The sequence below is a fragment of the Rhincodon typus genome, chromosome 9 (assembly GCF_021869965.1).
Source record: "Rhincodon typus isolate 14 chromosome 9, sRhiTyp1.1, whole genome shotgun sequence".
Lineage (NCBI taxonomy): Eukaryota > Metazoa > Chordata > Chondrichthyes > Orectolobiformes > Rhincodontidae > Rhincodon > Rhincodon typus.
The window spans coordinates 15,377,657-15,392,472 of NC_063340.1; the positions used below are offsets into that span (position 1 = coordinate 15,377,657).

Sequence of the window (14,816 nt, forward strand, 5' to 3'; positions counted from 1 at the left end):
ACTGTGTCTATGAGATCTTCACTACTGTGTGACTGTGTCTATGAGATTTTCACTATGGTGTGACTGTGTCTGTGAGACTTTCACTGCTGTGTGACTGTATCTATGAGATTTTCACTATAGTGTGACTGTGTCTGAGATTTTCACTACCGTGTGACTGTGTCTATGAGACTTTCACTGCTGTGTGACTGTGTCTATGAGATTTTCACTATGGTGTGACTGTGGCTGTGAGACTTTCACTGCTGTGTGACTGTATCTATGAGATTTTCACTGTAGTGTGACTGTGTCTGAGATTTTCACTGCTGTGTGACTGTGTCTATGAGACTTTCACTACTGTGCTTTCTAACGTCTCCCTCACTAGCCCAGCTGTAATTTTTAGGTTATACCCTTTGTTCTAGGCTCACTCACCCGGGTCAACGAAAACTCTCATTTTTTCTTCATCTTTAATGCATCGGTTGAATCACCCCTTGATCTTTGCGTACTTTTCGCAACCTTTCTTAACCCTTTTAATCCTGAAATTCTGCTGAATCCGTACTGAACTCCCTCCAAGAACATGATATCCCTCCTGATGTGTGGAGCTGAGGGGAAGAAAAGCAGCACTTTTTAAAAAAATTAATAATATTCCTCGTCTCAGCATTCAAGATCTTTTTGCTGTTTGACTAATTGGGAATCGGTTAGAAACAAGATCTTGGCCTGGCCTTGAGATGACCCCAGAGGCCTTGCCATTAGACATAAACCCCTGGCCAGATTCCACTGTGTACCCTTTACTATAAAGGGGAGTGTACCTGGTTGGGGAGCAGCTTTGGTCCACAGTGAGACATCATCCGACAGCCACGTGCTCTTCACTGTGATGAGGAGCTGCCTGGGAAGTGACTGGGCACTCCTTCCTCCGTAGCTAGTTAACACCGTGGGTAGTATGGATACTCTCGACTTTGGGATTTTTTATCGAGTTTCTCTAATTCCCTTCTGGTGTCACTGTCTGAGGATCTCATCAATTGCGATCCCACTTTGGTAACTAATCCAGCACTTTCACTTTGAATTCATTCTGTTGATGTGGACATCAGTGGCAAGGTGGGTGTTCGTTGTTCAACCCCAGTTCCCCTGAGCAGATTGGTGATGGTCACCATGTGGAGCCACGGGGAGCTAGCTTGGGACAACAGATTGGTTTAGTTGACCCCTTCAGAGAGCAGTTAACGGTCAGCATCAGTATGTGTTCTGTTCCCCAAAGGCATTAATGAACCAGTTCAGTTGTTAACACTAGTCAATATGGTAGTCATTTTTAATGATATTGGCCTTTTTAGAAGAAAAATTGAATTCCCTTTTGATTTCACGAATTCGTGGGTTTTTATTAACTCTGTTTGATTCTCTGAAAATCGAAAGTGGCATATTTTGCTCATTTCTGTTCTGCTCTGATAGTTGTGGAAGGTGGATATCAATGAGGGGCTAAATGGCCTACTCCTATTCCCATGCTCCATTTACACAAAGTGGAAGGAGGGAGAAATGTGGGAAATTCACGGCTTGCTCTTTGTAAAGTAATGGCTTCATTGGGTAACCAGGAACTAATCCGGGTCCAAGCCATGTGCTCAGGTCCTGTTGGCATTGGGTTTGTGATCTGTGCAAATTTAATTGGTTGCATCGATTGGTTGACATCACCCCCGCCAGCAGGAGGTGCTGTGTCATGTTGACTATGATCTGCCCAAGTCCTGAACCTTCTCAACGCTCCCCCCGCTATCCTACTGTTCTCTTCCTCAGATGAAGCTGCTGTCGGAATGCCGTGGTAGTATTGAGACTGTGAAAAGGGTGGGACATAAACTCAAAGAGGAGGAAGACAAGCTCTCTGGCTTAATTAACCTGACGAGCACAGAGTCACAGACTTCAGGTGAGTGAATGCTAATCTGATAAGTTATTCAGGTGAGTGAATGCTAATCTGATAAATTAATATGGATTGGATTGGTTAGGACTACAATTCACTGGAGTTTAGAACAATGAGGAGGCTTCGTGGAAGCCGATACAGTTCTAAGAGGACTAGACAGGGTAAGCGAAGGAAGGATGTTCCTGGTGAACTGGGGAGCCCAGAAACAGGGGCCACAGTCTAAGGATAGGGTTTGGCTCAATTAGGACTGAGTTGAGGAGAGATATCTTCACCGAGAGAATGGTGAGCCTGTGGAATTCTCTGTCATGGAAAGTGGTTGAGGCCAAAACATTGAATGTTTTCAAGAAAGAGATAGATATAGTTCTTAGGGTTGAAGGGATCAACGGGTATGGGGAGAAAGCAGGGACAGAGGACTGAGTCAGCCATGATCATACTGTTTGGTGGAGGAGGTTCAAAGGGCTGAATGGCCTACTCTTGCTCCTATTTTCTACATTTCTATGATGTCAGTCCAACAATACAGTATATCTCCAATTTGTGACAGCACAGAAATAACGTCTTACTGCAATTCTAGGAAGCTTCGTTGAGACAATATCTGCAATACAATGCACAAATTTAGCTCCATTTGTAACAAAGAATTTATACTTGATTTGGAGGTAGTTTAGCCAAGGTTTGCTAAATTTGGTCCCTGAGTAAAGTTGCCAACTGTGGTTAAATCCATTCGTGGAATCGTCTTCACATGACTTGCCCCCATGTTCCAGCCAATAGTTGGCCAAGATATCCATCCTCATGACATGCTGCATTCCTACACCAGTTGGGAAGGAAGAATACTCATCAAATATGATGCTTGACTATCAGTCAAATAGTCATAATCATAGAGATATACAGCACCGAAACAGACCCTTCAGTCCAACTCGTCCATGCCGACCAGATACCCTAAATAAAACTAGTCCCATTTGCCAACGTTTGGTCCATATCCCTCTTAAACCCTTCCTATTCATATGCCCACCCAGATGCCTTTTAAATGTTGTAATTGTACCAGCCTCCACCACTTCCTCTGGCAGCTCATTCCATACACGCACCACCCTCTGCGTGAAAAGTTTCCTCCTTACATCCCTTTTAAATCTTTCCCCGCTCACCTTAAAGCTATGCCCTCTAGTTTTGGACTCCCCGACCCTGGGGAAAAGACTGATTTACCCTATCCATGTCCCTCATGATTTTATAACCCTCTGTAAGGTCAGCCCTTAGCCTCCAACACTCCAGGGGAAATAACCCCAGTCTATTCAGCCCCTCCCTATAGCTCAAGCCCTCCAACCCTGGCAACATCCTTGCGAATCTTTTCTGCACCCTCTCAAGTTTCACAATGTTCTTCCTACAGCAGGGAGACCAGAATTGCACACAGTATTCCAAAAGTGACCTAACCAATGTCCTGTACAGCCGTAACATGAACCTCCTAACTCCTATACTCAATGCACTGACCAATAAAGATAAGCATACCAAAGGCCACCTTCACTAACCTGTCTACCTGTGACTCAACTTTCAAGGAACTATGAAGCTGCACTCCAAGTTCTCTTTGTTCGGCAACGCTCCCCAGGACCTTACCATTAAGTGTTTAAGTCCTGCCCTGATTTGCCTTTCCAAAATGCAGCGCCTCACATGCATCTAAATTAAACTCCATCTGCCACTCCTTGGCCCATTGGCCCATCTGATCAAGATACCGTTGTACACTGATGTAACCTTCTTCACTGTCCACTGCACCTCCAATTTTAGTGTCATCTGCAAACTTACTAACCATACTCCTATGTTCACATCCAAATCATTTATATAAATGATGAAAAGCAGTGGACCCAGCACTAATCCTTATGGCATACCGTTGGTCACAGGCCTCCAGTTTGAAAAGCAACCCTCCACCACCACCCTCTGTCTTCTACCTTCGAGCCAGTTCTGTATCCAAATGGTTAGTTCTCCCTGTGTTCCATGTGATCTAACCTTGCTAACCAGTCTACCATGCGGAACCTTGTTGAATACCTTACTGAAGTCCATTTAGATCACACTCACTGCTCTGCCTTCCTCAATCCTCTTCGTTACTTCTTCAAAGAACTCAATCAAGTTAGTGAGACACGAATTCCCATGCACAAAACCATGTTGACTATCCCTAATCAGTCCTTGCCTTTCCAAATACATGTAAATCCTATCCCTCAGGATTCCCTCCAGCAACTTGCCCACCACCGATGTCAGGCTCATGGGCCTGTGGTGCCCTGGCTTTTCCTTACCACCTTTCTTAAATAGTGGCACCACGTTAGTCAACCTCCAGTCTTCAGACACCTCACCTGCAGCAATCGATGATACAAATATTTCAGCAAGGGGCCCAGCAATCTCTTCCTGAGCTTCCCACAGAGGTCTAGGGTACAAGTGATCAGGTCCCGGGGATTTATCCATCTTTATGCATTTTAAGACGTCCAGCACTACCTCCTCTGTAATATGGACACTTTTCAAGATGTTGCTATTTTTTTCCCGACATTCTGTATCTTCATATCCTTCTCCACAGTAAACACCGATATAAGATACTCATTTAGTATCTCCCCCATCTCTTGTGGTTCCACACAGGCAGCCTTGCTGATCTTTAAGCGTCCCTATTCTTCCCCTAGTTACCTTTTTGTCCTTAATGTATTTGTAGAATCTCTTTGGATTCTCCTTAACCCTATTTGTCAAAGCTGTCTCAGTGTTTCATTTCCCTCAATCTCAATATTTTATATCAAATACAGTCACAAAAGAATTTTTTTTGTTTTAACATCCCTCTGATTTTTCTCCATGGTTGCAGTGTCCTGGAGATTAAACTTGAATTTCTAGAGCGTCCAGGTCAATCCTGGAATGGAAGGGTTGGGCAGTTGTGCAAGTTGGGCCTATACTCTGGAGTTTGGAAGAATGAGAGGCGATCAGTTTAAAACGTACATGATTCAGAAGAGGCTTTACAGGCTGGATATTGAGAGACTGCTATCGCTGGAATCTACAATATTGGGGGCGGGGGGGTGGGAGTTGGGGGAGAGGTGCGATGCTGTCTCAGCATTAGGGGCTGGTCATTTACGTTGGAGGTGGGAGAAATGACTTCACTCAAAAGGTTATGAATCTTTGGAATTCCCTGCCCCACAGACTTGTAGATGCTGCATCACTGAAGACATTTAAGGTGACCATGGACAGGATTCCTAGGGAATTGAGGGATGTGGGGATCAGGTTATGCACAGGTGAGGATGAGGCAGAAGGTTGGCAGTGATCGAATTAAGTGGCAGAGCAGGCTTGAGACGTCGTATGAGCAACTCTTCCTGTTTCTCATGTTCTTGAGATAAAGCGGGGTAAATGTTTGATGCTGAGGGGAACTTTGGGGTTCTCGTTCATGCCCAAAGGTCTCCACTATTAAAGGGTTACCTCACCTCATATCTGGGTGCGTTGTAGATCTATCAGTGAAGGTTGATTGCTGAGATTAGTCAAATACTGTGCTACCAATGTCTCCCATGAGTAACAGGATGGTGGAGGATGAACTTGACAGGCCTTAAAGAAAGACTTCAGAACATCCCATTTCTCATTTATAACTGGGTTCCAAGTAGTTAGTGAGGTTTGCAAAATCAAGACAGTCTACACGTCTGTTCAGTGTTTAATTTCAGCCTCTTCTTTACTCGATGAATCAACTCTGAGGTGTAAAGATATATAGAACCTACAGCATAGCTACAGGTCATTAGGCCCATCCAGTTCCTGCTAGCATTAATGCTACACTGGAGTCTCTATTACTCTGCTTCACCATGACCTGTCAGCAATCTCTTGGAGCTGGATCACCCACTGGTTCTGTTTGAATATTGTTTCTCCCACAGCTGGCATTCCCTTTGCCCAAAAATGGGCCCATTCAAAGAGGTGGCAGGGATGAGTTGATGGGCTGAATGGCCTTCCTCACCTGTATTTGTACAGCAACATTACTTCCCTACTAAAAAAAAAAATGGGGCAGGGGAGGCCTTATGTAGACTGCAGATGCTAACAGACAGGCAACATGACAGGAGCTCTCGATAGATCACAACCGGAAGTTTCAGGGTGGTTTCCTCAGAGAGGCTATTTTCTCCTCCCTTGTCCCTTGAGAATTCCCATGTGATCACGGCAGGATTGAAGAAATGAGGAAGCGAGAACAGGAGTGTTCACCCATCTGCATACAACAGCTATTGGAGAGGGTGGACTTTCAGCACAGCTGGAATTTGAGTCCCCAGGAGTGTGACTGAGGGAGTGTATATTCTAGAGGAATCAGGTAGGGATACATGTCTTTGAGGGCCTTTGACATTCGTCCGTTTTACATTATCATTGATTTATCGGAACGCGGCTCGGCAGATTCGAGCTCGGGTTCAACCAGGTGACTGACTCAGTGCCAAAAACCTCTGAACGCCCTGACCTCCTCCACACCTGCCAATTCCGGTTCTGTTTGAAGTGGGCACTATCTGGACGTGCAGATTCTGCCCCAGTATTAAAATACCCAGGGGCTGAGGTGCTGGGTACGTTTCACAGCTGCCCTGTCCTCACCAGCCCATAGCCCATTCAGACTGTTATTCCTCCTTGTATTGTTCTGTGTTATTGTCCACCTTGACCCTCCACCACTGATGCCCGGTGGCAGCGTTGTGCACCATCTACAGGATGCAGTCCCAACTCACCAAGGTCTCTTTTTACTGCACCTTCCAAACACACGACCTGCCATCTAGAAGGACAAGTGCAGCAAATACACCGGAACAACACTATCCACGGGTTCCCCTCCAAGCCACACGCCAGCCTACTCGGAATTAGATCACTGTTCTTACACTGGGTGAAAAACCCCCTTCTGAAGCATACCCCTGCTGCAGTGGTTTAAGAAAGCAACTCACCACCAGCTTCCTGAGGGCTACGAGGGATGGACAACACAGCCAGTGATGCCCACATCCCATGAAATAATGGAGGAAAACCGTGACAGTCATTGAGAAAAAGTGCAGAAAAGATTTACTATGATGCTACCCGGACTGGAAGGTTTGAGTTATCAGGAGAGGTTGGATAGGCTGGGACTTTTTTTCCCTGTAGCGTAGGAGACTGATGGGTGACCTTTATAGAGGTCTATAAAATCATGAGAGACATACATAATGTAGATAGCCAGCAGCTTCTCCCAGTTGGTAAGGAGTCTAAAACGAGAGTTTAAGGTGAGAGGGGAGAGATACAAAAGGATCCAGAAGAACATTTTGTTTTCACACAGAAGGTGGTAAGCGCCTGGAATGGGCTGCCAGAGAGAGTGGTTGAGGCAGGTACAACTTCGTCATTTAAGAAGTATTTGGATGGGATCAGTATGTTGGGATATGGTCCAAATGCAGGCAAATGGACTAATTTAGTTGTGAAATCTGGGTGGCATGGGCTAGCTGGGCCGAAGGGCCTGTTTCCATGCTGTAAACCTCAATGACTCTATTGATAAACTGAAATTGACCACTGCCAAATCAGCAGGCTGACATTCATCGCAACTGTGTGTGAGAGAATGAAAGCACTAGGACTTTTGCGGCCATGTGAGACTGAATACTTTGTGATATCATCACAGAAGGTAACTTAAAAATTCAGCTGTAAGAATGATATTGCATGTTAGTTTGCCTTGAACAAATCCTGCAGATGAGTCGATGGTAGATCAGAATTGCTGAGCCGGTAGCCTGGACCTAACTTGTTACAGTGCTATCTTGTTCCCCGGGCAGGTGTGATTGAACGCTGGGAGCTGATCCAAGCCCAGGCCCTTAACAAGGAGCTGAGAATGAAACAGAACCTTCAACATTGGCAGCAGTTCAACTGTGACCTGGACAGCATTTGGGAGTGGCTGAGTGAGACTGAGGAAGAGCTGGAGCATCTCAGCAAATTGGACGTCAGCACGGACATCCAGACCATCGAACTGCGTATTAAAAAGCTCAAAGTAAGTCCAATGTTCTCCTCTGTTGAACAGGAAGCTGTCTGGTGACGTGAAGTCAAGACTCCGGCACTAAAATACTCAGGGCTGAGACACTCTGCAAATTTCACATTTGCCTTATGTTCTTCAGTCCACAGCTCGCTCAGATTTAGAAGTGATTTATGATGTGGAATATTCCTGACGGAAAAGGAACATACAGTGTGGCAAAGTTTAATGGTAATTTGGAGGATTAAGCAAGTTTTATAAGCCTACAAAAGTTGATTTTAAAAAAAACCAGAAAAGTAACTATGAGGGCAAACTAGAAACTAACATGAAAATAGACAGTAAGAGCTTCTTTAAATATATAAAAAGAAAGAAAGAGGCGACAGTGAATAGGAGGCTGGGGAAATAATAATGGGGAGCCAGGAAACAGCGGAGCCAGGAAACAGCAGAAGTGTTGAGTAAATACCTCCCATCAGTCTTCATGGGAGAGGACATTAATAGCATTCAAGATTACTAAATAATCAAGGGACTAAAGGAGGGGAGGAGATAAAAACAGTAAATATGACTCCGGAAAGTTACTGAGGAAAATAATGGGGCTAAAGGCAGGAAATAGTTGCAGAGATAGTGGACGCACTGGTAAGTAATCTTCCAGGAATTCTTGAATTCTGGAAACATCCCAGAGGATTGGAAAACTGCCAATTAATAACGCCTTGATTCAAGAAGTGAGGGAGACAAAGAACAGGTAATATAGGTCAGTTTAATGTCTATTATTCAGGAAATGTTAGGTCTATTATAAAGGATGTAATAGCAGAACATTTAGAAATACATTAAGCAGAGTCAGCATGGGTTCAGGAAGCATCTGATATGCATAAGGGGTTGAAATTGAAGAGATGTTTGGAGTTCCTACTGTCAATGTCAGGTTTATTGATTAAACCGAGGTCATCTTTTTAAACCCAGGCTTTCGTGAGTTGCATTTACGACAGAGTTGAGTTTATCAGTTTCTCAATCAGATGCCTCCAGTTACTTACAGTTGAAACTTCAATTTCTAAGGATAAAAGTTCTACTCTAAGATACTTGAATTATGAACTAGTTTTTCAATACAGTGTGGACAATTGGTCGTCTGATTACTACAAAATATATTCAGGATTCAGTAAGTCGGTTGACTATTCTAGCTACTTTTGTTGTAGGGGTTTTCTGAGCAATTTTCCATAAGAGGAATTCAATGGATAGCAATCGGAGGACTTGATGGATTGAAGTTCCTGGGAGAGGCAAAGAAAAGGTACTGCCTCCTCCCCATACCACCAGGGGGAGATAATAACAGCTTGAGTAATGCATTTATGTGGGTCTGTCCATTTTTAGCAATGGTAAATTGGATTTGTTCTAGCAGTTTCAATGAAAATTAGGCGCATGGTATTCCAGAGAGATGTAATTGATAAAACAGGTGTTCACACAAAGAAAGAATTATGAGTGAGTTGACTGAAAGTTTAGACAAAGGGTTTGGTTTGGGAACTGCGGATCACAAAACTGAAACATTCCATCACCACGTCTGGTGGGAGGATGTAATTACAGTGTGACATATTTACATTCAACTATAAATGTTGACATGCTATAATTATAATGATTGGAGCAGGGTCAGCCAGGTGGATCTCACAGAGTATGAGTTCCCTGATTGGAGTTGTTAACCTGGTCCAATCAGGGAGCCCTGGCTGACGGATATAAACAGGAGTGTCAGGGGTTCTGTTCACGCTAGGAACCAGCTCTGCGCTCGCTGGGTCAGTGTCATGTACTGTGCACGTGTAAGTACAGGGTGACTTCGTGACAGAATACCAGCTTTCGTGGAGTTATTTCAATAATGGTACAAGTTGGAAGAGGAAGCAGTCATAGAGACATACAGCACAGAAACAGACCCTTCGGTCCAACTTGTGTAGCTGTAACATTTTTAAGATGTAATAGATACGTATTTTATTCCCTGTCATAGCCGATGTCAGCCTTGATAAGAACTTGGGCTAACAGATCTAGCTTGGCCCATGGGATGCTTACATCCCCATTCATTCAGTAACAGTGATGAAGGTGACAGTTTAGCCCTGCATTGTAGAGATGAATGTTGTCACTATCGGGTTGTTTCCTTGCATTTATTTCAGGAATTACAAAAGGCAGTTGACAACCGCAAAGCGATCATCTTGTCCATAAACCTGTGCAGCGCTGAGTTCACCCAGTCAGACACGAGTGATGCGCTAGAACTCTGTGAACGATTGAGTCAGATGAACAAGCGGTGGGACCAGGTTGGCAGCCTGCTGGAGGCTTGGCGTCACACTCTACAGGATGCCCTCATGCAGTGCCATGTGAGTAATGCTGCAGGGCCGTCCCCTCTTCTGCTGAGTGGGATGTTTTCTTGGAGCCAAAATAGTGCACGTGATCATTAAGAGTACCTCACCACTTTATTTAACCAAACAGATACAATCCAGAGATTCCACGGAGGGTCAGATTCTTAACACTTACCCGTGCAGGTTCCTGAGATTTTCTTCAGAGAGACAGTCCTGGATGTGGGACAACATCATGGAGGGCCCTGAGCACTTGCAGCTCATTATTCCCAGTGACATTGACTTGAGTAATAGGGTGGCAGAGTGGTAATGTCCCTACCTCTGGACTAGGAGGCCTGGGTTCAAGTTCCTACACCCCACCCCGAGGTGTATCATAACATTTCTAAACAATATCTTTACTTGGGTGATAAAGAGTAAAATAATGAACATTTCTGTGACAACTTTCATGAGTTCAGAATACCCCGTAACAGTTTACAACCAACCTTGATACCTTTGAAGGATAACAACCTTTATAAGGTAAGGAAATCTGTTCTGAGGAAGGGACATGAAACGTTAGCTCTGACTTTTCTTCACAGATGCTGCTAGACCTGCTGAACTTTTCCAGCAATTTCTGTTTCTCTTAAGCAATTGCAGGTTGTGCACAAATATCCTCTCACAGAAAGCAATTAAAGACTTGATCATCTGTATCCGAGACTTTGGTTACAGGCAGAATGTTGGTCAGGACGCTAGGACAACCTGCTCCTGCTTATCTTCAAACGGTGGGATATTTTTTACTGACAGTGCTGCAATCCCTCAGTATGGTACTGAGTGTCAGCGAGCATGATGCACTTAAGTACTGTGTTTGAAAGCACGCCTCCCAGATGCTAGTGTATCACCAGTCGGTTCGGATGGGCGGTTTGGTGGCACTGTTTCAACGCCAGCTCTCCTGCTGTTTGGAAGTGGCAGGTCCACTGTGGCCCATCTGATGTTGCCTTTCCTTGTTCCATGTCTGCAGGATTTCCATGAGATGAGCCACGGCCTCCTGCTCTGGCTGGAGAACATAGACAGAAGGAGGAATGAAATTCTCCCCCTTGACCCCAACCTGGACTCGGACACACTGCAGGACCATCACAAGACGTTGTTGGTGAGAGCCGTGTTATTGTATCATTGTTTTGACTCCATTGTGCCTGGTATCCCTGCAGGAGGTGACTTAGGAGAGAGACTGGTGTTGAGGGGAGAAGGACAATGTGGAATAAAATGGAGCTTCCTCGAGTCTATCTCTCCTACACCAGAAACTCAGAAGCAACAGCTTTTGAAATCTCATACTCACCCAACATGGGACTACAATGTTATTAATAACTTAATCTTTTTGTAAATCCTTTCTCCTCTAGTGCCAGTCTTGCCCCCCTACACCTCCTTTCCTGTAGAGGTCATGCCCCCTCAACCCCATGGCCTACCCCCATTGCTCTGGTTTGTCCACTGCCTTCTCTCTACCATCACCACGTGTGGCACTGCACCTGAGAGAAGGTAAACTGATGCACACATGGGATCGAACCTGGAACAAGGATCCTGTACAAAAGGCATCGAGAGCTGGACTTTTAAATTCACTGAAATTGTCTTTGGATATACACTAGATGGTGCTGTATCTCACTGTGTGAGAAATAGAATGAACAGATTGCGGGTTAAAGTATCCTGTCATTCCTACACCAGCTCTGTCTCTATTGCAGATATTCCCCACCATTTCTCACAAGCCTGGGTATTTTCAGCTTCTTGGAATATAGTTTATGCCATCTGTTCATCTCTTCCTCTCTCTATTTCTCTTTTTCCATCCCCGTTTCCCCACTGATTCTCTCTTACGTTTCTCTGCCATCCCCTTTCTTTCTCTCGCACACACTCTGTCTCTCGCACTCGCTCTCACTCTTTCCCTTTCTCACTCTCTCTCTCTCTCACACTCTCTCTCTGTTAGATTGATGGAGGAGATGCATCAGGGTTGGATGGGAGAGTTGCAAGGAAGGGAGGTGGTGAAAGATAGGATGAATGTGATGAATATGGGAGGAGTGAGTGTTTACTGAAAGGATGGGAGGGAGGGTTTGAAGGGTAAGAAGGAGGAATGGAAGGGAGGGGTGGAGTGGATGGGATAGACACACAGTTCCTGTGAGTTAGTTTAACATTCACCTCACTGCATTCACAATCTAGCAGGTGCTGATGTTCTAAATCATGATTTTGTTTCAAGTTACAAGGTGAGTCACATTTACTCCTCCAGTCAATAAACTGGCTGCTTTTCAACGTCTCCCTGCTACTTCCTGCAAGCGACTATAAATGCTGCATCCACGTCAGTAAAATCCATCATCTTTATCACTTTGACCTCCTACCATTTAATTTGAACTTGTGAAGTAATTTGGGTGTGTTACTATTTAACAATTGGTACTTGTTGGTAACTTAATTGTAGTGAAAACCAGATGCCACTTTTGATCATTAAATATATATTTAGACATTAAGTACAACATTGAAGGACCTAAACAGGTCATCCAGGCTAAAATTCCACTGAGGGTGTGTTGCACTATCAAAGCTGCCATCTTTCGGAGGAGACATTACACCAAGACACCATCTGACCTTTTACAATAGACACAGAATGTCTCATGGCAATCTTTCAAAGAAGAACTGGCGAATTTTCCCTTTACCAGGCCAACGTCTACCTCCCGACCAACACTGATAAAAGTGATCAAGCATGATCTCTTTTATGTTGTGTGATCTTACTGAGCTTAGAGTGGCTGTAGCAGTATTTGTTTATCAAACGTATCACTTTTGCTCTAAAGCTTTCTGGATTTGAGTGCTATATATGTGAGGTGTGGCTATTGTTTAATAGCTCCTACCTAATCTGCACCTTGCTGATTTATGTTTTGAATTTAACTTTAAAACTGGGATGGGGCATCTGGATGGGTGCAGGAAGGGTTTAGAGGGATATGGGCCAAATGGGACTAGATTAATTTTGGATATCCGGTTGGCACGGATGAGTTGGACCGAAGGGCCTGTTTCCACGCTGTACATCTCTATGACTCCAGTGCTGTCCCACCTGCTATCCTAAACAAGCTATTTTAGCTCATTCACAGAGAAATCTTAACTCCATCTCTCTCTGTGCTTATTAAAGGTGTGGTTATGGACCTATAGCCCTCTGCAAACAGCCTTGTCTGTGCATCTAACTTTAAAATTAAATCGAATTGCTCTGTATTATACAATGCAGCGATGCGCAATATGCAGTGTTCACAAACTTTATAAAACTTCACTTCATTTCAACATGACCTCCCGTGGCAAAGTGCTATTTTGGGGGGTCGTTAGTGCTTTTTTTTATGGTCAATTATTGCACCTCAGCATTGAGATCAGTGCCCAAAGCTGTCGTACAAACATACAATGTAGGAGCAGTAGCAGGCCACTCAACTCAACAAGTCTGTTCTATCATTCAATAAGATTAAGGTTGATCTGATGACTCCACATTTCCCTTTACGCCCAATAACCTTTATTCCTTCTTGTTTCTCAAGAATCCAGCTAATTCTATCTTAAATATTCTGACTCTGCTTCCACTGCCCTTTGAGGAAGAGCTTCAAGGACTCTTGTGAGAATTTTTTTTTCTCCTTTTCTCTGTCTTAAATGGGTGACCTTTTTTTTCTACGGTGACCACTTGTTCAAGATTCTCCCACAAAGTTATTCTTTCCACATCTACCCTGTCAAGATCCCCCAGGATCTTCTGTGTTTCAATATCAAGTCACCTCTGACTCTTCTAAACTTCAGCAAATGCAGACGACCTATTGAAGCAACTCACCCATTCCAGGTGTTAGTGCAGTAAACTTTTGCTGAACTCTTCCCAATATATTGACATCCTTCCTTAAATGAGATCAGTAATACTGTGCGCTGTACTCCAGATGTGGTCTTACCAGTGCTCTGTGTCACTGAAGCATACCCTCCCTACGTTTATATTTAATTCTCCTTGTTATAAACAATATCATTCCATTAGCTTTCCTGATTACTTGCTGTACGAATATACCAACCATTTGAGATTCATGCACAAGTACACCCAGACATCTCTACATCTCAGAGCTCTGCAAGCTCTCACCGTTTATGTCTGCTCTGTTTTCAGTTAACTAGCCAATCTTCTATCGATGCCAATATATTGCCCCTACACCATGAGTTCTTATTTTGCACAATAACCTGTAGTGCCTTGTTCAGTGCCTTCTGGAAACCTAAGCACATTGCATCCGGCAGTAGTCCTTTATCCCCAGTACACATTAATTCCTCAAAGAGCTCCAATAGATTGGTTAAACATGATTTCCCCTTTCACAGAACCATGTTGAGTTATCTGAACCTTCCTAAGTGCCCCGCTGTAACATCTTTATTAACAGCATCTATCACGTTTCCTACAATCAGTGTAAGACAGCTGATCTGTAATTTCCTGTTCTGTCTCCCATCTGTTTCAATAAACGAGTCACATTAACTAATTTCCATTCACGTGGAACTGTCCCTGAATCTAATGACTTTTGAAAAACCTAAAGCCAACACAACAACAATCTCACTACTTACTTTTTGTTATGACGGTCAGGTTAAGTCCATCAGGACCCAGTGACCTATCAGCCCCAGCTCCAACCATTTCCCTGGTGATTGTAACTTCCTTGAATTCCTCCCTCCCTTCTATTTCCTGACTCTCAGCTATTTCTGGGATGTTACTTCTATCTTGTATAAT

The 14,816-nt window shown here is 44.0% G+C and overlaps 1 protein-coding gene across 7 annotated transcripts in view; it reads left to right on the plus strand.

Moving 5' to 3' along the window:
• The window catches only part of LOC109912528 (nesprin-1-like), a 194,567-nt gene that overhangs the window by 165,608 nt on the left and 14,143 nt on the right, over positions 1-14,816 (plus strand). For all 7 annotated transcript variants that reach the window (XM_048600820.1, XM_048600819.1, XM_048600821.1 and 4 more), the window contains 4 exons: positions 1,750-1,876; positions 7,597-7,808; positions 9,926-10,126; positions 11,100-11,228. In XM_048600820.1, coding sequence (XP_048456777.1) covers positions 1,750-1,876; positions 7,597-7,808; positions 9,926-10,126; positions 11,100-11,228 — 669 coding nt within the window. The remainder of the gene's footprint in view (positions 1-1,749; positions 1,877-7,596; positions 7,809-9,925; positions 10,127-11,099; positions 11,229-14,816) is intronic.